Here is a 24,078-nt window from a genome sequence, read left to right as displayed (position 1 = left end):
CCCTAAAGGTGAAGGAGAACGGCCTACTCAGAATGAGAAGAGGAAGGAGAAAGGCATGAAAAGAGGAGGCAATCGCTTTGAGCCTTATGCCAACCCAACTAAAAGATACAGAGCCTTTATTACAAATATACCTTTTGATGTGAAATGGCAATCCCTTAAAGACCTGGTTAAAGAAAAAGTTGAGGTAACATACGTGGAGCTCTTAATGAACACTGAAGGAAAGTCAAGGGGATGTGCTGTTGTTGAATTCAAGATGGAAGAGAGCATGAAAAAAGCTGCTGAAGTTCTAAACAAGCATAGTCTGAGTGGAAGACCACTGAAAGTCAAAGAAGATCCTGATGGTGAACATGCCAGGAGAGCAATGCAAAAGGTGATGGCTACGACTGGTGGGATGGGTATGAGACCAGGTGGCCCAGGAATGATTAATATCCCACCCAGTGTGCTAAATAATCCTAACATCCCAAATGAGATTATCCATGAATTACGGGCCACAAGACTCAGAAGCATGGTATTTGTAGCAAATCTGGATTATAAAGTTGTCTGGAAGAAGCTGAAGGAAGTATTTAGTATGGCCGGTGTGGTGGTCCGAGCAGACATTCTTGAGGATAAAGATGGGAAAAATCATGGAATAGGCACTGTTACTTTTGAGCAGTCCATCAAAGCTGTGCAAGCTATATTTATGTTTAATGGACAACTATTTGATAGACCGATGCATGTGAAAATGGATGAGAGGGCCTTACCAAAGGGAGACTTTTTCCCTCCTGAGCATCCTCAGCAACTGCCCCATGGACTCGGTGGTATTGGCATGGGGTTGGGACCAGGGGAACAGCCTATTGATGCCAATCACCTGAACAAAGGCATTGGAATGGGAAACTTGGGACCTGCAGGCATGGAGGGACCCTTTGGTGATGCATGGAAAACATGGGCCGATTTGGATCTGGGATGAACATGGGCAGAATTAACGAAATCCTAAGTAATGCATTGAAGAGAGGAGTGATCATGGCAAAGCAGGGAGGAGGTGGAGGTGAAGGCAGCGTCCCTGGGATCGAAAGGATGGGCCCCGGCATTGACCACGTGGGGGGGTAGCATGGAGCGCATGGGCGCAGGCCTGGGCCACAGCATGGAGCGCGTGGGCTCCGAGATCGAGCGCATGGGCCTGGTCATGGACGGCATGGGCTCAGTGGAGCGCATGGGCTCTGGCATTGAGCACATGGGCCCATTGGGCCTTGACCACATGGCCTCCAGCATTGAGCGCATGGGCCAGACCATGGAGCTCATTGGCTCTGGCGTGGAGCGCATGGGTGCTGGCATGGGCTTCGGTCTGGAGCGCATGGCCGCGCCCATCGACCGCGTGGGCCAGACGATTGAGCAGATGGGCTCTGGTGTGGAACTCATGGGCCCTGTGATGGATCGCATGGCCACTGGCCTGGAGCGTATGGGTGCCAACAGTCTTAAGCGCATGGGCCCCGCCATGGGCCCAGCCCTGGGTGCTGGCATTGAGCACATGGGCCTGGCCATGGGTGGTGGTGGTGGCGCCAGTTTTGACCATGCCATCGAGATGGAGCATGGCAACTTTGGAGGAAGCTTTGCAGGTTCCTTTGGCGGAGCCGGAGGCCATGCTCCTGGAGTGGCCAGGAAGGTCTGCCAGATATTTGTGAGAAATCTCCCATTTGATTTTACATGGAAAATGCCGAAAGACAAATTCAATGAATGTGGCCACGTGCTGTATGCTAACATCAAGATGGAGAACGGCAAGGGCTGTGGTGTGGTCAAGTTTGAGTTGCCCGTGGTGGTGGAGTGGGCCTGCTGGATGATGAATGGAATGAAGCTGAGTGGCCGAGAGATTGACGTTCGAATCAATAGAAATGCTTAAGCAGTTGCCTTTTTTAAACATCAAGACCAGACCTCTGAATTTGTATTTTTTCTTGTTAACCATTTTAATTTGTTGGCTGGATGTATAAAGATGTTTAAAAAATTCAGTTGCTTTTTGGGGGCATTTGAATTACTTTTTTAATGACTGGGGTTCCATTTGACTGTTTGCATTGAGATTGCACTGTGTGCAATTTTTTTTGTAGTTGTGGCATCTTGTTGACATCAAATATGACTTTGATAATAAATACCAGTTCCTGAAAAAAAAAAAAAAGAACCAATGGTATTGAAGGAAGAAGTCAAAGCTGCACTGAAGGAATTGGCAAAGAACAAGGCTCAGGAATTGACAGAATACCCATTGAGATGCTTCAACAAAAGGATGCCATGCTGGAGGCACTCACTTGGCTATGCCAAGAGAGCTGGAAGACAGCTACCTGGCCAACTGACTGGAAGAGATCCATATTTGTACCCATTCCAAGGAAAGGTGATTGTACAGAATGTGGAAATTATCAAACACTATCATTAATATCACATGCAAGTAAAATCTTACTGAAGATAATTAAAAAATGGTTGCAGCAGTATTTTGACAGGGAACTTCCAGAAATGCAAGCTGGATTCAGAAGAGGACAGGGAACAAGGGATATCATTGCTGATGTCAGATGAGTCTTGGCTCAAAGCAAAGAATACCAGAAAGATGTTTACTTGTGTTTTATTGACTGTGCAAAAGCATTTGATTGTGTGGATCATAATTATGGGTAACATTGAAAAGAATGGGAATTCTAGAACACTTAATTTTACTCATGAGGAATCTATACATAGACTAGGAGGCTGTCGTTCAAACAGAACAAGAGGACACTGGTTCAAAATCAAGAAGGGAGTGTGTCAGGGTTGTATCCTTTCACCATAGTTATTCAGTTTGTATGATGAGTGTTCTGGTTACCTGGTGCTACTCTGACAAGAAATATACCACAAATGGGATGGCTTAAACAAACAGAAGTTTATTCTTACAATTTGGAGGCTTTAAGTCCAAGTTCAAAGTGCCAAGCTCTAGGGGCTAGTTGAAAGCCCCTCAGCCTTGGGCTTCAGCTCTGCCTCCAGCTCCTGGCCCACTGAAGCTAGAGGCTTTTCTTCACTCAGACAGCTGCTGGCTGCTGAGGCTGCCAAGCCCAAGGTTGACAAGTAACAAGGCACAGTCCCGATATTACCAAATCACACAGCAGGCCATTAATTCAAGTCCATTATAAGTCCCAAGGTCGGCAGAGCTTGGCAGGCTGCTGAACAATGACACGGCTACATGCAGGGTTCAAGGTGCCATAAGCTGGAGACCATTCCCAGGGCTTCTCCTTATATACAGGAAGCAGACCACATCCCAAAGACAGCTACTCAGCTGCTTGTGGTAGATCCCACCATGGAGGTGATTGTCAGTCTGATCATGGGGGAATAACTACCACCAGCTGCCCAGCCACTCAACCAGGCCCAGCCAAGTTGACACACAAACATAACTACCACAATGAGTAAATAACCCAAGAAGCTGGACTATATGAAGAAGAACGTGGCATCAGGATTGGAGGAAGAATCATTAGCAACTTGTTATACGCTGATGACACAACTTTGCTTGCTGAAAGTGAGGATGACTTGAAGCACTTACTGATGAATATTGAAGAATATAGTCTATAGTATGGATTATATCTCAATATAAAGAAAACAAAAATCCTCACAACTGGACCGATAAGCAGCATTACTATAAATGGAGAAAAGATTGAAGTTGTTAAAGACTTCACATTGCTTGGTTCTACAATCGACACCAATGGAAGCACCAGTCAGGACATCAGATGACGTATAGCACGGGGCAAATTGGCTGCAAAAGACCTCTTTCAAGTGCTGAAGAGCAAAGCTATCTCCTTGAGGACTAAGGTGCGCGTGACATAAGCCATGATATTTTCAATCACCTCATATGCATGTGAGAGCTGGACAATGAATAAGGAAGACTGAAGAAGAGTTGACGCTTTTGAGTTGTGGTATTGGAGAAGAATGCTGAGAGTACCATGGACTGCTAAAAGAACTAACAAATCTGTCCTGGAAGAAGTGCAGCCGGAATGCTTCTAGGAAGCAAGAATGGCCAGACTTCATCTCCCCTACATTTGTCATGTTGTCAGAAGGGACCATTCCCTGAAGATGGATGTCATGCTTGGTAAGTGGAGGGTCGACGAAAGAGGGGACGGCCCTCAATGAGATGGATTGACACAATGGCTGCAGCAATGGGCTCAAGTATAGCAAGGATCTTGTGGCATGGGACCGGGCAGTGTTTCCTTCTGCTGTGCAGAGGGTCACTATGAGTTGGAGACAACTCAACAGCACCTAACAACAACAGCAACAATCATTATAGAAGCAAACTGCCACATCTTTCTCCCATGGAGTGGCTGGTGGCTTTGAAGTACTGACCTTTGGTTAGTAACTGAGCACTTTACTGCATCACCAGGGCTCAATACCTTCTTTTCACTCACTTACTCACTCACTGCCCTCAAGTTGGATCTGACTCATAGCGACCCTTCCTTGGATTTCCGAGGTGGTATCACTACAGAAGTAGATTGCCCAATCTTCCTTCTAAGGAGTGGCTTGTGGGTTTGAGCCACCACCCTTCTGGTTAGCAGGCAAATGGCTTAGGCACTATGCCACCAGAGCTCCCAGCCTTCTCTTAGTATCCAATAATTCTTATAATGACATCTATCTCTTCTGCAAGCCAGTAAGCCCCAAGAGGCCAGAGGCCACATATGTCTTGTTCATCACTAAATATAGGACTTTGATCTGTGTGATGGTTTCATGAGTATGTTTGTTTCGTACTAATTCATCAGGTTTCCAGTATAGTGCTTGGTGCCCACTAAATATATATTGAATAAATGAATCACAGAGTCTCAAATAGTTATCCAGGCCATTCATCTACTAAAGGGGTGATTCCTTACCTCAACTTTCCTATAAAGTGTTTGCTAGTATTTGCAAATTAAACATCTTTCGTGATAGAAGATGGGAACTCTCGTGGCATAGTGCCTAAGGCATTTGACTGCTGACCAGGAGGCTGGCAATTCAAACCCACCAGCCACTCCTCAGAAGGAAGACTGGGCAATCTACTTCCATAGAGATACTGCCTTGGAAACCCAAGGAGGGGTCGCTATGAGTCAAGACCGACTCGATAGCAGTGAGTTAGTGACAGAAGAATTAATGCCTTTGAACTGTGGTGTTGGCAAAGAATACTGAAAATATTATGGACTTCTAAAAGAAAGAACTAATCTGTCCTGGAAGAAGTGCAACTGGAATGCTCCTTGAAAGTGAGAATGGCCAGACTTCGTCTCACCTACTTCGGTCTTGTTATCAGAAGGGACCATTCCCTGGAGAAGGATATCATGCTTAATAAGGTAGAGGGTCAGGGACAGAGAAGAAGACCCTCAATGAGATGGATTGACATATTGGCTGCAACAATGGGCTCAAGCAGCAACAATTGTAAGGATGGTGCAGGACTGGGCAGTGTTTTGTTCTATTGCAGATAGGGTCACTAAGAGCTAGAACTAACTCAATGGTACCTAACAACAAGAGTAACGGGGAGCCTTCACTGCCCAAGGTAGATTGTTCAATTTCTGTGTAGCTCTGTTGGCTACAACGTTCTTCTTAATACTGAACTGAAATATATCTCCTTGAGGCTTCTAGTCTGTGTTCTTTTCTGTCCTTTATGGCTACACAAATCAAGTCCTGTCCTTCTTTGTCATGACAACCCTTGAGAGAGTTGAATTTAATTATCACACCCACCTCTTTAAGCTAATCACAAAGTTACTGATTAGATACATACTCATTGAGTGCCCACAACAAAAGCCAATAACTGGAATAGTCTAGCAATACAAAGATGAAAAGATACAATACTTATCCACAAGAGGTCACTGGTCTTGTGTGGAGCCAGAGAAATTAAGATATAATGTGGTAAGTGCTGTGGACAGTGGATAGAGGGGAAAGACAGCCCAAGCACATCTGGGGACTTTGGGGAAGACCCTGCAGAGGATTGGACTATAGAATTTGTTCCAGTGAGCAAAGAGGAGAGCATGTTCACAAGAAGAGGGAAAAGCAAATGCAGAAGCCTGGAGTGTAAGAACCCATGGAAACTCTAAGTAGTTTCATATATGTAGGGAGACTGTCAGAATGCTGGTGACTCAGTAATTAAGTGCTCAGCTGCTAACTGAAAGATTGGTGGTTTGAACTCACTAACCAATCACTCCATAGGAGAAAGATGTAACAGTCTGCATCCATAAAGATTACAGCCTTGGAAACCCTATGGGGAAGTTCTACTCTGTCCTTTAGGGTCATTTAGGTCATCACAGCAAGTGTTGGTAGGGAGATTATAAGTGCCATGTTGTCCACACAGTCTCAATTTATGTCTGTTGTCCCAGCAAACTTGATCTATGTCCTTTTTCAATCTTGAAAGTGTCCCAGTTTGATGACAAATTATATATCTGTAAAAACAGTATGAGGGTAGTGTCATCCAACTTCCTCTAACTTCACAAGAGGGAGACAGAATCACCATAAGCAGCATCAGTCCAAGGCTGATTCCTATAAGGTCAGACACACTGCTACCCTCCAAACTTTTTACCAGTTCTGACATCAGCTATTCCTCCCACAGCACTCTCTGCTTTTCTGCTGTTAGATAATTTGTTTCAATGGCCACACAGAATTCACAGACAATACTCACGAATATGGGGTTTAGTAAGGAAATAACAGGTTACAATTCATGTTCAGGAACACTCAGGATACAATTTAATCAGGACAGCTGCTTCTTGGCCATGACTATAGGCATGCCTCTCTTTGGCCCTTGATCTCTTGGCCTGCCCTGGCCTTTTCCCTGCTCAGGTAAATGTTACAAAACTCCTTTACCTCTGCTGATAGGTGCACCCACTCTGCCAGCAAGCATCCTGCCAAAGGCACTCAGCTTCCTCACTCCGTGGGCCAGGAAGCCAGCTACTCTGTCTCATGCCAGTCTCTTGGTTCTGCTGCCTCTTCCTCTCTGCTGATTCTGCTATTTCTCCGTTGCCTCTCTGTCACCACTTCTCACCATCTCAGGGCAGAGTTCATGGGTCCAAGGATGTGTTCCCGCTCCTGTCTCTTCTCTCTCAATGGCAGAGAGATCCCTCTTCCCACCTCTGGAATAGATAATTTTAAGCCTAGATGATGGCAAAACTGACTAATCCCCACATTAGGATTCTGTATGCCTTATGTGCATAGTCTTGCCCCCACAAGGGTGTCATGTGTACCTTATTTACATTACCAAAAAGCTATCCAATCCCTTTGGTAGGCCTTAAGTAATTCACTGTACATCAATACCATAAATATGGCTGTAGCATAAATCTGGGAGTTAGGTGGAAATGGAGGGGATGAAGCAGAAGACAGGAAATAGCTGATTATAAGGGGTCTTGTGGGTCATCTTCCAAAAGAGCATTCAGTAAACTGTACTGTGTATTGCTTTTCCCTTTGATATCATTTTCTTCAGATAGGAATCACAGGTAGGTCAATATATTTATTAATAAATGATTATTATGATGAATTATCACTTATAGAGGGCTTATCAAGTTCCTGGTACAGTGCTGAGTGCTTTCCACAGAGCCTGGGGTGAAGCCCAGTCAACCTACGCTGACCTTTGTTTATACATGTCCTATAACTGAGTCTTTGCCAGTAGGCCTTGGGTTTTGACTTGTTTTTAGAGTTGTGAAGTTGTGTCCTGAAACAACATTGGGAAATCCCCACAGGGCCTTCTGTTCCCAACTAGAAACTCTGTAAGGCTTCCCCTGAGGGGGACAGCTGGGGTTAGGAGCAGGCCTACTAGCCATAAACTACTTGTTTTAAATGACTTGTATGATTTGCATATTGGAAGGACTTGTAAGAATATTCAAATGAAATTAAATTGGCTCTAAAATGATGCAATTGCCAGAGGTGTTGAGTTAGATGTTTGAATGAGCAGCCAGTGGAAATTATTTAACGTTTGAAATACTTGAGTTGCATGATAGTGGATAATAAGAGTGGGCATATGTCTTAGAGAAGCAGAACCAGTGAAGTTTATAGATAGATAGATAGATAGATAGATAGATATGATTTATCTCAAGAAAATGGCTCACATGGTTGTAGGGCTGGCAAGTCCCAAGTCTGTGGGTCAGACATCAGGCTGGAGGGGTCTTCTGACTCGTGTAGCTGCAGGGGCTGACGAATCCTAGATTGGCAGGTCAGGTGGCAGGCTGCTAGCTTATTGGATGTGTAGGCTAATGAATCTCAAGATTGGCAGGCACCATGGCAGACTGTGATTCAAGTCTAAAGAACCAGAGGTCAGATGATGATGAGCCAGATGCAGGATCCAGATTAAGCAAAAAGACAAGAGCTTTGCCACAGTGTCCATATGTATTGAATGCAGGCCACACCCCTGAGGAAATGTCCTTTCAACTGATGGGCTGCTCATAGCAGATCTCATCATGGAAACGATTACATTAAATCAATTCTTATCATAGGGGATGACTACATTGGAACTGCCAAACCACTGGGAATCATGGTCCAGCCAAGCTGACACATAACCTTAACCATCACAACATCAGAAATACATTCAAGTGAGTGGTTTTCTCTGCAGTGCACCCCACCCTCCAGTAAAATCTGTCCCAATGTGGCAGGTGTTCCCAAAACACCTGAATGTAGCATTTCTCTTAAGCAGAGCTACAAGGACAAGCCTCAGGTCAACTGCTGCTGCTTTTGCTCACCAGGAAGCCAGAGGGTGGCACAACCCAGGACTTCTGGAATACCTCGATTGTTCCTATTCTTCCCATGCTCAACGTACTGAGGTTTGGGGCTAGTTGGGAATAGACAAAGCTTCAGCATGAATGCAGCCATATTATTAGTTACCACTACAACCAACTATTTTACAGGAAACCATTGAGGCAGAAAGGATCCAATGTTAAGGGAGAGGTGCCTCATACCTGCTGCACCCGGTTAAAAATTGAGCTCACCACATGTAGGTTAGTTTCCACTAAGCTATGCATGTAAGTTCTCCCGTGGGACTCCGGGTTTGAGGGCACACATGGGGACAGCTAACTGGGACACAGCTGATAGCCTATAGTTCTGAGGGTCTTGTTCTAATTTACAGTTTCACTTTTCAAGGGTCTACCTTCTAAAGATATATTCTTGTTCTATCATAGAACCAACCATCTTCATTCCTTGCCTGGACTAATACAACAATCTAGTAACTGGTCTGCCCATTTGGATCCCTTCCCAGCCATTCTTCATACTATGACAGGAGAATTGTTTAAAAACACAAAAGTAATACTGTCACATTGTGATGAAAACAACTTCTGTGGCTGTTGTATGCTCTTTGGATAAAGATCAAAGTATTATATCCAATAGCGCCCTGAGGTCTCAAATAGGACATTTGCCATCTGAATCTGGCCCTTGGTTACATTTATTTAAACAATATTTGAACAGGTAATTCGATTCTTGATCTGCATGCTAAACACTGGTGCTTTGCCCTTTAATTTGTGGACTTTTCTGTACTTATATTTCAATTAAAAAAAGAGTTAAAACTATTTAACTAATTGTTCAAAATTCTAGGAGTTCCTTAGTTATATTATCCTTTGTGACCTTTTAGTTCTCTTGACAGTCACTTTACAGTTGGAGATAATTTTTCTATCTTGGGGGCAAAAAAGATAGAATTGACAAACAGTTAATTCAGCAAGTCACATCATAGTCACAAGATAAATTATGCAGATTGTAACAAGAACACAACATACATCTATAAAATTCTTATGAGTTCCCTCTTTGTAGTCTAGAAATTGTGCTGGCTTACTGTTCCGGTTTGCTAAGAATAAAGAGTGACTGGCATGCTGCATCAGCCCTCAGTGCTCAGAGGAGGGGAGGAAGGTGGGATCGGGTGGAGCACTGTGCATCATTTCTTTTCTGTGGAGGGAGTCCTTCCCCTTTGGAGCAGCAGCCCTGTCTTCCCAACAGAGCTTGAGCAAGCAGAGGACTGTGGGCAAGCCCTCTGAGTCAGCCCCAAGAGAATGGGAACTCTGAACAGCTTGACTGAAAAAAGATCAGACTCAACAATCAAGTTGATTCCAACTCATAGTAACCCCCATTGGGTTTCGAAGGCTGTAAATCTTTATGGAAGCAGACTACCTCATCTTTCTTTCACGGAGCGGCTTGTGGGTTTGAACCACTGACCTTTTTGGTTAGCAGCCAAATGCCGTAACCACTACTTCACCAGAGCCCCTTCTGAATAGCTTGAACATAAAAAAGAAAGAAAGAAAAAAAAGCACTCTCCAGAGATGGCAGAGAAGGATTGTGGGTAATCTGAAGGTTGTTTCTGTTGTCTTGGTTAGAAAATAAAGTGACAGTAACAGTAACAAACTCTGTAACTAAACTCTGTCTCTTGGTTTCCTAAAATTGTTCTCACTGTTCAACAGAAACAACCAAAGTAGCCCTAGCAAAGAGAATGAGAATAATCCTTGACTCTGGCAGGCTCCTAAAAACAGCAGCATTTTAAAATTGAAAGATTTGACCACAAAAATCTGGATTTCTGGCTTCCCGTGGAATTGAGATATTGGGCTTACCCTACCATTCTATTTAAAATTGCAGTGCCCATGATATCCTGCCTCCCACACTCTGTTCTCCATAATCAGCTCTGCTGCTTTTTCCATAGCCCTTCCAAACCGTTGCTTTGAGACAGTCCTGACTCATGGCTACCCCACATGTATCACAGTAAAACTGTGCTCCGTAGAGTTTTCAATGGCTAATTGTTTGGAAGTAGATCACCAGGCCTTTCTTCTGATGTGCCTCTATTTGCACCATCCATCACTTTAGCACTTTCTAACTTACATGTTTTTGTTGTTGTGTGCTGGCTAATCGATTCCAATTCATTGTGATCCTAGAGGACAAAGAACAACTACCCCCTGCCCAGCACTTAACCATCATGCCACCAGGGATCCTTATCTTATAGCTTATTTATTATATTTGCTTCTCTCCTTCTTTTAGAATGTAAACTGCATGAGGGCAGGGATCTTTGTTTTGCTTAACCATAAATCCCATGCCCAGGATATTGCAACCTAGCATTTGATAGTTGAATAAGTGAATAAATGAGTGAATGGATGAATGGCCCTGAGGCCTACATTCCACAAAACCACAGTCATGTGATGTTACCTGGCCAGCTCCCCGAAAGCATGTGCATCTGCCGTACCAGCCCAGCACATCTATACCTTGTTGACCTGCATGCCAACCACTCCCTATCCTTCCCCTTCCTCCTGGCTTGGCCCACACTGGCCTTCCTTCACCCTATGGCAGGGCCTTGGTGTATGCATTTCCTTCACTCTGCCTGGTTAACTCCTACTCATCCTGTACTCTTAGTTCAAGCCATTCTGATCTTTCTGCTAAGGGTAATCCCTGAAGCTAGAGAATAATTCTACCCTTACGCCAGTTTTAAAAAACTTTAAGAAAAGCCTTTACTTCAGTTTTTAAAGATAAAACAGGCTTGTCACAGACTTATGGAGATAGAGGCCCCTGCTTACCCTGACCCAAGGCTGTTCCAAGGCCAGCTCCTTTGAATCAACCCTGGAAACTGGTTCTGCAGAACTGGGCAAGGAGTCATTGTGGCCAAGGTTTGTAATTACCCTCTTGTTCCTCTGTTTATCCAGGACTTATATTACCCTGGGCCTCTTCATCATGCCCTATCTGTGTCAACACTGGCAATGAGGCAGAGAGCGGGCCAGGCCTCCTGGGGCATCTGATCACACTGCTCAGACTCAGAGCAGGACGAGGACAGACACCACATGACTGAGGGCCCTTCTTGGGAACCTGGGGTCAGAGTGGTGGGTTACCAAACTGAGGCTTTTGAGAAATGTAACCTGAGTGGGACACAGAGAATTCCAGACTGGCCAAGCTAGAGAGCAGCTTCCCCTCTCTATCCAATTTTGAGATGAGGAAACTGAGACTAAGAGAGGGTAAAGAGTTTGTCCAGAGCCAAACAGCATGTGAGTCCCAAAGCCAGCAGACAAAGCCAAAAAACCAGTTACTGCTGGATCAGGTCTGACTCAGGGTAACCTCATGTGGGCCAGAGTAGTACTGTGCTCCACAGGGTTTTCAGTGGCTGATTTTTTCAGAGGTAGATCACCAGGCCTTTTTTCTAAGTTACCTCTGAGTGGACTTGAACCTCCAACCTTTCAGTTAGCAGCTAAGTCTAGTAACCATTTGCACCACCCAGGGACTCCAAAGAACCCATAGGTTTCACTACATCTTCTGAGCCTGCGCTTCTGAGGCTGGAATATTAGGATGCTCTGAAGAGGGCAATGAGCATGTTAGAAGGACTAATCAATTTGTAAGGATCAGGTGTTAATGGGGACTGAACCAGACCCTAAACAACAAGGTGAGAGGGCCTGGTTTAGATAATCACAGAGCCCATAAAAAAAAAAATCAAACCAAACTCACTCCCATCAAGTCGGATCCAACTCATAGCGACCCCTCCTTGGGTTTCTGAGGCAGTATCACTATACGGAAGTAGATTGTCCAACCTTCCTTCCGAGGAGTGGCTGATGAGTTTGAACCACCAGCTTCTGGTTAGCAGCCAAATGCCTTAGGCACTACTCCCACCAGAGCTCCCACAGAGCCCACATTGGAATCTTACTTGCACCCTGGCTGTAGAGGGGGATAGACTAGTAGCACTTGATAGTTTACTGTAAGTCAGGTCTACTGTTCGATACTTTCATATCTCTCTGGGCAATTCTTACAATAGTCCTAGGAGGGTAGATGTTATTAATATTTGTTTTACAAATGAGAAGAGTGAAGCTCAGACATTTGAAAGAAGTGGCCTGAAGCCACATGTGATTTGGGGAGAAACAGGTCTGCCGGCTTTCAAAGCTGTGCTGTTATCCCAGCTGGTTTCCTTCTGCCTAGGAAGTCTGTGTTTGGTTTTTGATAAACATGCTCTCCCCTTTTGATGTTTTTGTGAGTCATTGTACAGCCTCAATAGCAGTGGTGGGCTGCTTCTAGAAAGGCAGGGCTCCCTTGGGAAATAACTTGGTTCTCTGGGAGCTTACCCACCTTGACTTTTGGTTCACTTGGCAACTGGTCCAAGAGACCTGGACAAGCATTATAATGGTGACTTATAGAAACTTTCCATTCATTCCAAAGTGGCAAATTAATCTCTGGGCACTTGCTCCTTGCTGTAGGTGCTCCCATGTGTGTCTGGTGCTTAGCCTCTCCTTCCCCTGGTGGCCAGCTCTGTTCTGGCCAGCTCTCTGGCTGCCAGAGTGGAGCTGTTTGCTACCTTTCTGCTCCTCCCTGGGCATTCGAGGTTTAATGATCTGGGGACCCACAGGGGATTTTTTGTGGACCCACTCCTCTCCAGGAAAAGCTTAGAAGCTGCGAAATGTCTATGATCTGCCCACAGCCCTGTCCTGAAGTGAGCTTCCACAGAGGGTCACCAGGTGGGCTGGGTAGAAGTAGGGCAGAGGTGTGTAGGGTGTCTGGGATAGGAATGGAGGCATGGGGAGTGTGTTTCTGCATTTGAGTGGAGAGGGTATGCTCAAGTATGGGGTTGTCGTCGTTGTTGTTGTTATGAGCTGTTGAGTTGGACCCGACTCATAGCGACCCCTCCTTGGGTTTCCTAAGCAGTATCACTACGCAAGTAAATTGCCCAACCTTCCTTCCGAGGAGTGGCTGGTGGGTTTGAACCGCAAGCCTTTTGGTTAGCAGTCAAGTGCCTTAGGCATTACGTTACCAGAACTCCCTCCTTTTTGCTATCTTATGTAATTGTGTGTTATCCTATGTGTTGTATCCTATGTAATTATCCTCATCTCTATGTGTTGAAGAGGCAGGACTAAAGGCAGTTAAGTTAATGAGGCAAGATGCAATCTACAAGATTAGGTTGTATCTTGAGTCAATCTCTTTTGATATATAAAAGGGATTAAACAAGGGAGCAGAGACCTACTACCTTCAAGAAAGAAGAGTGTGGAGCACAGCTAGTCCTTTGGACCCAGGGTCTCTGTGTTGGGAAACTCCTAGACCCAGGATGATTGATGCATAGAGATCTCCAAGGAACACTAGGTCCACAGATTCTGAAAGGAAACAAGAACCTTCTTTTAGAGCTGGCAGAGGGAGAAAGTCTTCTCCTAAAGCTGGTGCTCTAAATTTGAACTTCTAGTGTCCTACCCTTCTAGGACTATTGTAAAATTTCTGTTAAAGCTACCCACTTGCGATATTTCTGTTACGACAGCACTAGTTAACCAAAATAATAATAATTAAAAAAACCCTACTGCTATGGAGTTGTTTCTAACTCATAGGGAGCTCTGGTAGCATAGTGCCTAAGGCACTTGACTGCTAACCAGAAGGCTGGCAGTTCAAACCCACAAGCCACTCCTCAGAAGGAAGGTTGGGCAATCCTACTTCCATAGTGATACTACCTCGGAAACCCAAGGAGGGGTCCCTATGAGTCGGGCCGACTCAACGGCACGTAACAACAACAACAACATAGTGACCTTATAGGACAGAATAGAATTGCCCCATAGTTTCCAAGGTTGTAAATCTTTGTGGAAGCAGACTGAATCATTGTTCTTCCCCAGGGCAACTGGTGGGTTTGAAGTTCTGACTTTTTGGTTAACAGCTGAATGCTTTAACCACTAGGGCACCAGAGATCTTAAATAACTAAGGCAATAGTTAAGAATCTCCTACTTTATAAAAATCCATCCCTCTCTTTTTTTTAAAAAAAAAATCTTAGCAGAGATCTTTGATCATGGTTGCATGTAACTATGTTGGGGTCAACTTCTCCTAAATTAGTATAAGGACCTCATGAAAAGTGTATTGGAGATCTAGTATTTCATCTTGAAATGAAGAGTGACCTAGGTGATTCTGGTACTGTCACTAGTAGGATCGCAACATTGCTCATAAAAGTATACTGGTATTGGTGGCATTTTTGCCCAACACCCTTTGTCTCTGTTCGTTCTCTTTTTTGTTTGGGCTGTGGGTATCACATTTTGGCTGCTTTTTTTTTTTTTTTTTTTTTTAAACCAATGACCTCAATGGTAAAAAGAAAATCTCCCATCCAGGAAAGAGACAGGGACAAATAAATCATGGGTCACTCATGAAAATCCCAAAGGCCTCCCGTAGAGACCTATCTTGGGTCGTTTTTTTTTGGTCAGTTTGTACAATACTCTGTAGGTAGACTCTCATTGTGGCGAAAATGGTTAAGCATTGGGCTGTTAACTGAAAGGTTGAAGTTTTCAACCCACCCAGTGGCTCCCTGGGAGAAAGACTTGGTGGTGATCTGCTTCCACAGATTATAGCCAAGAATACCCTATGGGGCAGATCTACTCTGTCACATGGGGCCACTGAGTTGGAATTGACTCCACGGCACCCAACAAAACATAACAAATTACCGCAAAATACAGTGCCTTAAAACAGGAGCCTAGTTTTGACCTTCACGGGAAGGCCTGGGCACCGCTCCCTGCCTGGCCAGCAGGAGGCGCGTATGCACCGCGTGGCCTGGAGGGGAGACTTGGCCTCGCGCCGGGGTCTTGGCGTGCGCGCGGCCGGCGGCCCCCGGCGGCGGGGCCGCGCACGCCGGGGTCTCCGAGAGTTGGGCCGGCGCCGCTAGAGCCATTTCCGGGGAGGGAGGGCAGAGCTTGGGCGGGCTGCGGCGGCCGGATCTCCAATCTCCGCGACTGCAGCGGCAGGGGGAGCCCGAGCCCCGCCGCCCCCGAGTCAGTCGCGCGGTGAGGAAGGGACGAAGGAGGTGGAGCTTGGCGGACTGGGGAGAGTGCCTGAGGCGGGGAGCGGGGACTTTGGTTTCCCTTCTCAGGGGCTGAGAAGGAGGTGGAGGGGGCCGTCGCGGGCTCCAGAGAAGAGGTAGGATCGAGACTAGCCGGGAAGAGACGGGTACGGGATGGTGAGGATCCGGCTGAGTCAGGGGGAGTGTCCCAGGGAGTCCCCAGGCCTGGAGAATGGGAAGAAGGGACTGGACTGGGAGCGTGGAGGAGGGAGTGGGTCGAGGAGGGGAGGCGAAAGGTTCGGGATGCGGGGGGGAATCCTGGTTGAGTTGGGGGGGGGTCCTGGTTAGGAGAAGGCAGGGAGAACATGATTGGGAAGGGGTGTGGAAGGGTTCTGGACCGTGAGTATTCGAGTTGAGATCGGGGGAGAGACCCAGCTGAGGAAGGAGACGTCCAGTTTAGGGTGCAGGAGTGGGACTCGGGGCCAGTAGATGCGGGATCGGCGGCTGAGCCGCTGGAGCAGAGGTCTGCGGCGGGTTCGGGGTGAGGGCGAGGGCGCCGACTATCCGAGGGCTGAGTAAGTAAGATGCACCGACCAGCGCTAGGCCGAGATAGAGCTGGGTCTGGAATAGCTGTCCTGCTGGCGGGGTGGGAGTTGGCTTGGGGCAACTAAGATTAACTAACTGATGCTTCCGACCGGAAGAGAGGGTTAGAGGAAGGTTAGGATGGATGGACGGATTAGGTCGACTGCGAGGTCAGTTTATATCTAAAGGGACTCCGAAGGAAGCTCGCCCTGGGGCTACCTTCAGCACTGGCCCTCAGCGCGGCTTTGGTTGAATGGGCCAGGCGTCTGGGTTTCGGGACCCGGGGCGGGCTGGGCGTTTCCTTCGGTATCTACCTGAGTGGAAGCTTTGTGGGAGCTTGAGTCTGGATTCGTTTGGTCATCTATGGGCGGGAAGCACGGGTCCAGCCAGATTCTGATTCGCTGGTTTGGGCAACTAGGGGTGGAGTGTGATATCTGGGAGTGAAATCTGAGCCCTCAAAGGAGACAGAGCACCATTTCTTGACTGCTCAGGCAGGTCTAGGCGGGCTGACGGCACAGTTTAAAGCTTTAGAAGTAAACAGACCTGGTTCCCTTTTACAGAGCCAAGTCAGGAAGAGGAAGATGCTTAGCACGGACCTTCTGATGTTGGTGAGTCTTTTCCAGACATCCTCCTTGTTACAAAGCACTTGTCTCTAAAGGTTTATTTTTGGTCCAGAGGATCTGAGAGTGTGGACCTTATCTCTGATACTTGCTTTGGGGTAGCTGAGCATTCCTGCCACTTTGAATTTTGGGTTTAATCGGTTGGGCAAATGTCCCAGCTCCTGAATACATGAATATATGTAGAACTTAAAAATTCTTGAAAAATCTTTTTTAGAATTCTTGCAGTTGCTTTTAATCTCTCTTCTCATGCTACCAGAGCAGATTTAAAAACTTGTTACATTTTGTTTCCCAGACTAGAGTTGTGACTCCCTGAGAGGCAGATCTCTGAACAAACTCTCATCTATACCTGTTGTTGTTGTTGTTATGTGCCCTCGAGTCGGACCCGACTCATAGCGACCCCTCCTTGGGTTTCTGAGGCAGTATCACTATGGAAGCAGATTGCCCTGTCTTCCATCTATACCTAGTAGGTGCTTAAATGCATCTTGAGTGGAACTGATTTGAATTTGTATTTTTTGTTGGGCCAAGATGGCTGCTTTAGTAGATTGTTGTTTTCTTTTTCCTGAGATCCTTTCTTGCTTTTTTTTTCTTTCTTTTTTTAACAGAGCAGGGGGCATGGTATTGACAAATAAATGTTTAGTAAAGGGACATTTTATTCTTGGGACATTAGTGTTCCCATGGAGGTTTTTTTTTAGTGTGAGCATTATAGGGACCCCATAGCTTTCAGATGTTGTTGTTGTTATGTGCGGGCAAGTCGTAGTGACCCCTCCTTGGGTTTCCAAGGCAGTATCACCATGGAAGGAGATTGCCCAACCTTCCTTCCAGGGAGTGGCTGGTGGTTTGAACCGCCAGCCTTCTGGTTAGCAGTCAAGTGCCTTTGGCAGTAGTATATAGAAATTAGTAAAACTTAAAAACCGTAAGTCAGTTTTCTGAGTCTGATATCTTTTTGCACAAGATATGTGCACAGTTCCCTTCGTTTTTTTTATCTGACTATTCCAGAGAATTGGTTGGTGTCACTGGGAAATTGGCAAAAACTGTTAGGTTTTCTTATACTTGGTGCTGATTTCCTGTTTTGGCAAAACTTGCAGGTAAGTAACTATGGGAGAGAGAAAAAAAAAAGAGGGAAAGGAAGTTGTCATTAGTTCTGGTCTGAGGTGAGGTGTAGTGGTGATTTTAAATTATATGTGAGAGAGATAAAAACTTGGTTTATGACAGATCCTAGTGAAGAGGTCATGTAAAAGACTATTTTGCCCCAAATTTCATGGATTTTCAGTAGATAATAAATAGCCTTATGTAATTTTTAATTCTTATTACAAGAGCAATATGTGTTTGTATTGGAAACATTAAAACTATAAATAAGGAAAAGAAAGCACCTCTTCCACCCAATATGTAAATTACAGATTTCTGTATGTAAATAAGAAAACTCCCCATGTACAGAGATACACACTTATTGCTTCTTGGGCTGGTGTATTCCATTTAACAGTCAGAGCAATGGTTACTTTCATTTAGAGTATCAGCTGTGGAATCTGTTTTGTTTTAAATAGCCTGCCACTACCTGATAATCTAGAATGTTTAGGTGTGTTACTTTGCTTGTTGGTATAAAGAGTTAATTCACATGGATATGACTGGCCCTTGAAAATTTTCCCTTCCTGAAGACATTACACTTGTTATACGGTGTATCTCACTTACAAAATTGAGGTGATCTCACTGAACAAATTGCCATCCCTTTCTGAACTGTGCTGTGCTGTTTTAGACTAGTGGTAAAGAACTAATGATCAGTACCGGGTTTTCAGTGTGGCACTAGACCATCATGGATCTCTCTCTGGGTACTTTATGTGATGTGTAAGATGTTCTTTTTTGCTGTCTAACTGGAAAGAGAAGACCCAAATGAATAATAATAATAAAATCCTCAGTGCACGGCAGCATTTCATAGAATATTAGAATTAAAAACAATTTCAGAAGTTCTGTGATACAACTTATATTGTGCATGAATCCTTTTTAAAATACCTCTCATTAAGGGATAGCCAGTCACCTATCCTTCATGCTAGGGGAAGAAGGTGAGAAAACACTAGGAAACAAGAGAAGATAGTTTAAAGAAGAATAACAGAAATCTGGTAGCTAACATTATTTATTTAATTTTTACCCAAACCTTTAGAAAAGTGGGAGCTCTGGTAGCATAGTGCCTAAGGCATTTGACTGCTAATCAGAAGGCTGGCAGTTCAAACCCACCAGCTACTCCTGGGAAGGAAGGTTGGGCTATCTACTTCCGTAGTGATACCCCCTTGGAAACCCAAGGAGGGGTTGCTATGAGTCAGATCCATACTCAACAGCAGTGAGTTTGTTTTGTTGTTTTTTAGAAAAGTTTGTTGATACACTCCTTATAGAGGTGGAAAAAATAGACTTGGAGGTAAGTAACTGCCTTAGGTAGCACAGCAATTAAGTGGTGAAACTGCATTTTAACCTCAGTTAGTCTCACTTTGTATCCCTACATGTGACGCTATAAGGAACAGCTATTGTTGGCCATTGTGGCTGATGGGCCAGAGTTTCGGAGAGGGTAAGGATGCTCTAGGGAGCACTTGGAAATGTGTGTGTCTGAGGTCCTTTTGTCTTCTAGTATAATCTCTGAATATACTTTATTATAGAACCTTGCATATTTTCCTTTACATTAGTTCAGGTACTATATAGAAATGGAAAAAATTGTGTCTCTAAGTGTAATGTTACAGTCTTTGAACTTCATTTTAGAGTAGTATGATGGCATTACAAAATATTTGTTATAAAATGAGCACATTGTGTCTGTTGTTATGTGCCATTGAGTTGGACCAACTCATAGCGACCCCTCCTTGTGTTTCCAAGGTTGTATAACTATGGAAGTAGATTGCCAGCCTTTCTTCCTAGGAGTGGCCAGTGGGTTGAACTGCCAGCCTTCTGGTTAGCAGTCAAGTGCCTTAGGCACTATGCTACCAGAGCTCCTACTTCATGAATAGTGTAATGTAAAACTTGAAGGTCAGCTGGAGTCCATATGTGACAGACCTTGAACTCCACTGTCCCTCCCTTAATTTTGCTCTGATTTAATTAGGTATTCTACCTGCCTTTTTTCCATTTGCTCATACATGTCATGTCAGGGACTGTAATACTTTCCACCCATGTCTCAAAGAGAATACAATGAGTGAGTTGTATCTGTCTACTGAGAATTGTGATGCTTTCAGAGGCAATTCAAGGCAGACAGTTTTGTAGCAAAGTTTCACCACTTTGGCAACTATCCTTTTCCTCCATACTTACCTCTTCCTGAATTCCAGGAGGTGGTATCACTTTGCAGGTTGCCAAATGCTTGTAGTTTTTAGGGAAGAAGTCACTTGAAGTAAGTCTCTTTCTTCCCTGCCATTTCTCTTTTCCCATCCAAAGTAACTAGCAGGTATTCATAGGGAAATCAAGGTTAGCATGCATGGCCAGGTAGGGCTGGGTGGGCTTGAGTGATAATTGTTTGTCAAGGCAGTGGCTCTCAACCATGGATTGATTTTTGTCCCACCCACTTGTTTCCCTCCCCACATCCCACAGGGACATTTGGCAATATCTTAATGAGCTCTGGTGGCATAGTGTGTAAGCCATTTGGCTGCTTATCAGGTCAGTGGTCCAAACCCACCAGCTGCTTCATGGGAGGAAGATGAGGCAATCTGCTTCCATAAAGATTTACAGCCTCAGAAACCCAGTGGGGGTCACCATGAGTTGGAATATACTTGGTGGCAGCGGGTTTTAGAGACAATTTGGAAGTCCCTGGGTGGCACGAATGATTATGTGTTTGACTACAAGCTGAACAGTTGGTGGTTTGAACCCACCCAGAGGCACCTCAGAAGACAGGCTTGATGATCTGCTTCCGAAAGGTCACATCCTTGAAAACCCCATGAAGCAGTTACACTCTGCATGCATGGTTCACCTGGCAGTAACAGCGAGACAATTTAGTTGTCACACTTGAAGAGTGATCGTGGCAGGTGTGGGTAGGGGTCAGGGAAGCAGCTAAACGGCCTACAGTGCACACAGTCCCCACAACAAAGAATGAGCCAACCTAAAATATCAATAGTGCTGAGGTTGAGAAACATAGATAACTGGGTGTCTGTGCACTCTGTGCATTCCTGTGGGTGGGGTCATGAGTCTTGGAATTTAATGGTTGGTATTGTGTTACTGGTAGCATAGTGGCTAAAGCACTTGACTGCTAACCAGAAGGCTGGCGGTTCAAACCCACCAACCACTCCTCGGAAGGAAGGTTGGGCAATCCTACTTCCGTAGTGATACTGCCTCGGAAACCCAAGGAGGGGTCGCTATGAGTCGGGGCCGACTCGACGGCACATAACAACAACAACAATTGTGTTACTTGGGGTTATTTTGCTTATGAATTAAGCCCCACTTCTTTGCAATATGTGCTGGAGATAGATATATAGTGTGAATAGTAGAATTCTTAAATGCTTTCCTTTGCAACATTTCTGCAGCACTCTTTCCTCAATTTGGAAACAAACTCTCAGTTTTTGTTTCTCAGGTTTAAAAATTGAATCTTTCTAGGCTAGAAAGATTTCTTTCTTAGCCCTTTGTGTCTTTCAGGGGTGCTTGCTTTCTGAATCTTTAAATGGAGTTAAGTGATAAAATGAAGGCTCCATGCTAAACACTCACTTCTGTTCTTTGAGTTGGGTGTCATGTTTGTAAGATTACCTAGAAGCCAGGGAACATACTTTAGAGCTGGTAGATGTTACATTTAAAAATTTAACAAGTTAGAGGCCATGGTAGGGTGAACACTCTATTCTGTTTGGCATTGTTCCAGTCTTATAAGTAAAGCTGAACTGTAACAAGAAGTCTGATTTCGCTAGCCTTTGGAGATTGAGAAGGGGAGTTACAAATAGATAACCCCCAAATCCCAGTATTTGCTTGGTTTTATGTTAGGAATTTTTAGTAACATTTACCTTCTTAATTAGGCTTTGCCCAATCTAGTATTACCTGCAGTTTGTACACATTGGTGATACAACTGGGAATCAGTCTTGGATTAAGAATTTTCTACAGGGAATTGATTTGCAGGTGAATCAGTTCACATGTGTCAATATACACAGCCCAATTACTGAGGGAAAACCCACACTGTGGGATAAGGGGAGACTGGAGCCATCTGGGAAGGTGGACATGTGAAGGCTGACAGTACTTAGTTGAATATATCAGCCATCTCCCGGCCCACTTCAGCATTGGTTGAGGAGTGAAGGGACTGCTTACAGTAAAGGTTGGGTGGGGTTAGAAAGTCTTACAGGGAAATTCTGAAACATCTCAGGGCTGTAATGGCAGACAGCCATTATCACCCCTAGGCCTGAGAAGCAAGGGAGGAGAAGTGACTGGAACCCATGGAGAGCTTAGCTGCTGCTGTCTGCTTCTTTCACAGACAGTGATCTAGACCTACTAGTGGCCCAGCAGGAAGGGGATCAAGGGGAATAAATGCTGCATACCCCTTCCCTTCCCACCTTCTGATCTCCTCAGGGAGCCTCCTTTTGGTTAAACCCCCCTGGAAACTAGAGAATTAGAGAGCCTGATTGATTCAGTTCATCAGGGGCAGCCTCATGGTGCACACACAGCAGAGTTGGAGGCAGCTGGATAGTAGATCTGGAGGAACAAAGGGAGAATATCCAGTATCCTGAAGTGACAGGAATTAGGTCGAGTTAGTGCTTGAGCACAGTCTTAAGAATGGAGAGGATATGGATTGTTAGAGAGCAGGAATGTTCTCACTGACAGTTAACAGAAGCATTAGATTCATGGGCAAAGTGTTGCCACAGTTTTGGCAAGCCTAGAGCGGTTTTGTTCCAGTAGTAGCCTTAGAATCTTAATTGCCTGAATGGCCTTTAGAAATCCTATAATTTGGCTTCCCTTGCTGTGTAAGTCCCTACCACAATACTATGCCGGTAGTGGGTATGGATACTTTCTCAGGGAGTCCTTTCCATTGTCAGACAGCTTGAATTATTAGTGAGTTTTTTATTGTCCCTATCTCTGATTGTATCAATTAGGATTAGGTTTGTCCATATGTAACAGAAAAATCTAAAGTAATAGAGATTTTAAAAAGATAGAAATATATTTCCCTCAAGGAAAAAAAAAATCTAGAGATGGACAGTTTCTGACCGGTATGGCAACTTCTGGTCACCAAGGTTCCAGGCTCTTCTGTCTTGCCCTCCCACCATCCTTGTGCATCCCCTCTTGGACTGGTGTAGCTGCTTTTGGGCTACAGCTATTATGTCATGTTTCATTCAGTGGATAGAGAAAGGGAAGGAGAAGCAACCCCCCCTTTTTTTAAAATTTTTATTGTGATTTGGGAAAGTTTACAGAGCAAATTCACTTTCCATACAGCAGCTCACATTTTGTCTTATGACATTGACTACAATTTCCCACAACGCAACAGCTCTCTTCCCATTTCCTCCCCATAGTTACCTTTCCTCAGTGTCCTTCCCTCCCATGCACTCCTGTTCCCTGAACTGTCTCCTTGTGCATACACAGCCTTTTTATTCTCCCATGATTGATCTCTCCAAGGAGTGTATCTACCTAATGTAAATGTTCAGCTTGTATGCCTGTTTTTTGTTTAGCTGGAAGCCACAGGTGGTGGTGGTGGTTATGTGCCCTCGAGTTGGACCCGATTCATAGCGACCCCTCCTTGAATTTCCAAGGCAGTATCACTACAGAAGTAGAATTGCCCAACCTTCTTTCCGAGGAGTGGCTGGTGGTGGGTTTGAACCACTAGTCTTCTGGTTAGCAGTCTAGTGCCTTAGGCACTACTACCAGAGCTCCTGGAAGCCACAGGAGTGGGTTCAATTCCAGATCTGAAGGGCAGCTAGGGGCCATAGTCTCAGTCGCTCCTTCAGGCTCTATCAGACCAACAAACTTGGTCCTTTTTTTTTTTTTAATTTTGAGTTTTGTTCCACATTGAAGTAACCTCCTTTTTAATTAAAGATACTTCTGTGTGAAGTTTATTATACATGCAGAAGCATGTATAAAATATATACTTACATTTTAAAGACTTAAGAAATGTCCACCAAGGTTAAGAAATGGGACCTTTGACCCAAACCTCATGTACCCACCACACTGTTTGTCCCCTTCCTTCCCCTCTAGGGTTAACTACTATCTTGATATTTGGAATAATTATTTCTTTTTCTTTTTTTTTTTTTTAAGAGTATTGCCACCTATATATGCATTCTTTTTTTTTTTTTTTTTTAATTAGGATTTGGGTGAAGATTTACAGAG

At 44.7% G+C, this 24,078-nt stretch overlaps 2 protein-coding genes across 2 annotated transcripts in view; both read left to right on the top strand.

The window, feature by feature from the left end:
* Window positions 1-7: 7 nt before the first annotated feature.
* On the top strand, window positions 8-1,873 carry LOC103196893 (heterogeneous nuclear ribonucleoprotein M-like). Its single transcript, XM_042780923.1, is given in 4 exon segments — window positions 8-370; window positions 470-908; window positions 911-1,082; window positions 1,084-1,873. Coding segments are annotated over 4 exon segments (1,716 nt in total). The 5' UTR covers window positions 8-55.
* A 14,247-nt stretch (window positions 1,874-16,120) lies between these two features.
* The window catches only part of SGPL1 (sphingosine-1-phosphate lyase 1), a 105,923-nt gene continuing 97,965 nt past the window's right edge, over window positions 16,121-24,078 (top strand). The window contains exons 1-2 of the mRNA XM_042780918.1: window positions 16,121-16,206; window positions 16,647-16,821. Coding sequence (XP_042636852.1) covers window positions 16,121-16,206; window positions 16,647-16,821 — 261 coding nt within the window. The remainder of the gene's footprint in view (window positions 16,207-16,646; window positions 16,822-24,078) is intronic.

The sequence above is a fragment of the Orycteropus afer genome, unplaced genomic scaffold, assembly GCF_000298275.1.
Source record: "Orycteropus afer afer isolate SDZICR_OR568_19922 unplaced genomic scaffold, OryAfe1.0 scaffold00070, whole genome shotgun sequence".
In the NCBI taxonomy this organism is placed as follows: domain Eukaryota; kingdom Metazoa; phylum Chordata; class Mammalia; order Tubulidentata; family Orycteropodidae; genus Orycteropus; species Orycteropus afer.
This window is presented reverse-complemented; position numbering and strand designations above follow the sequence as displayed.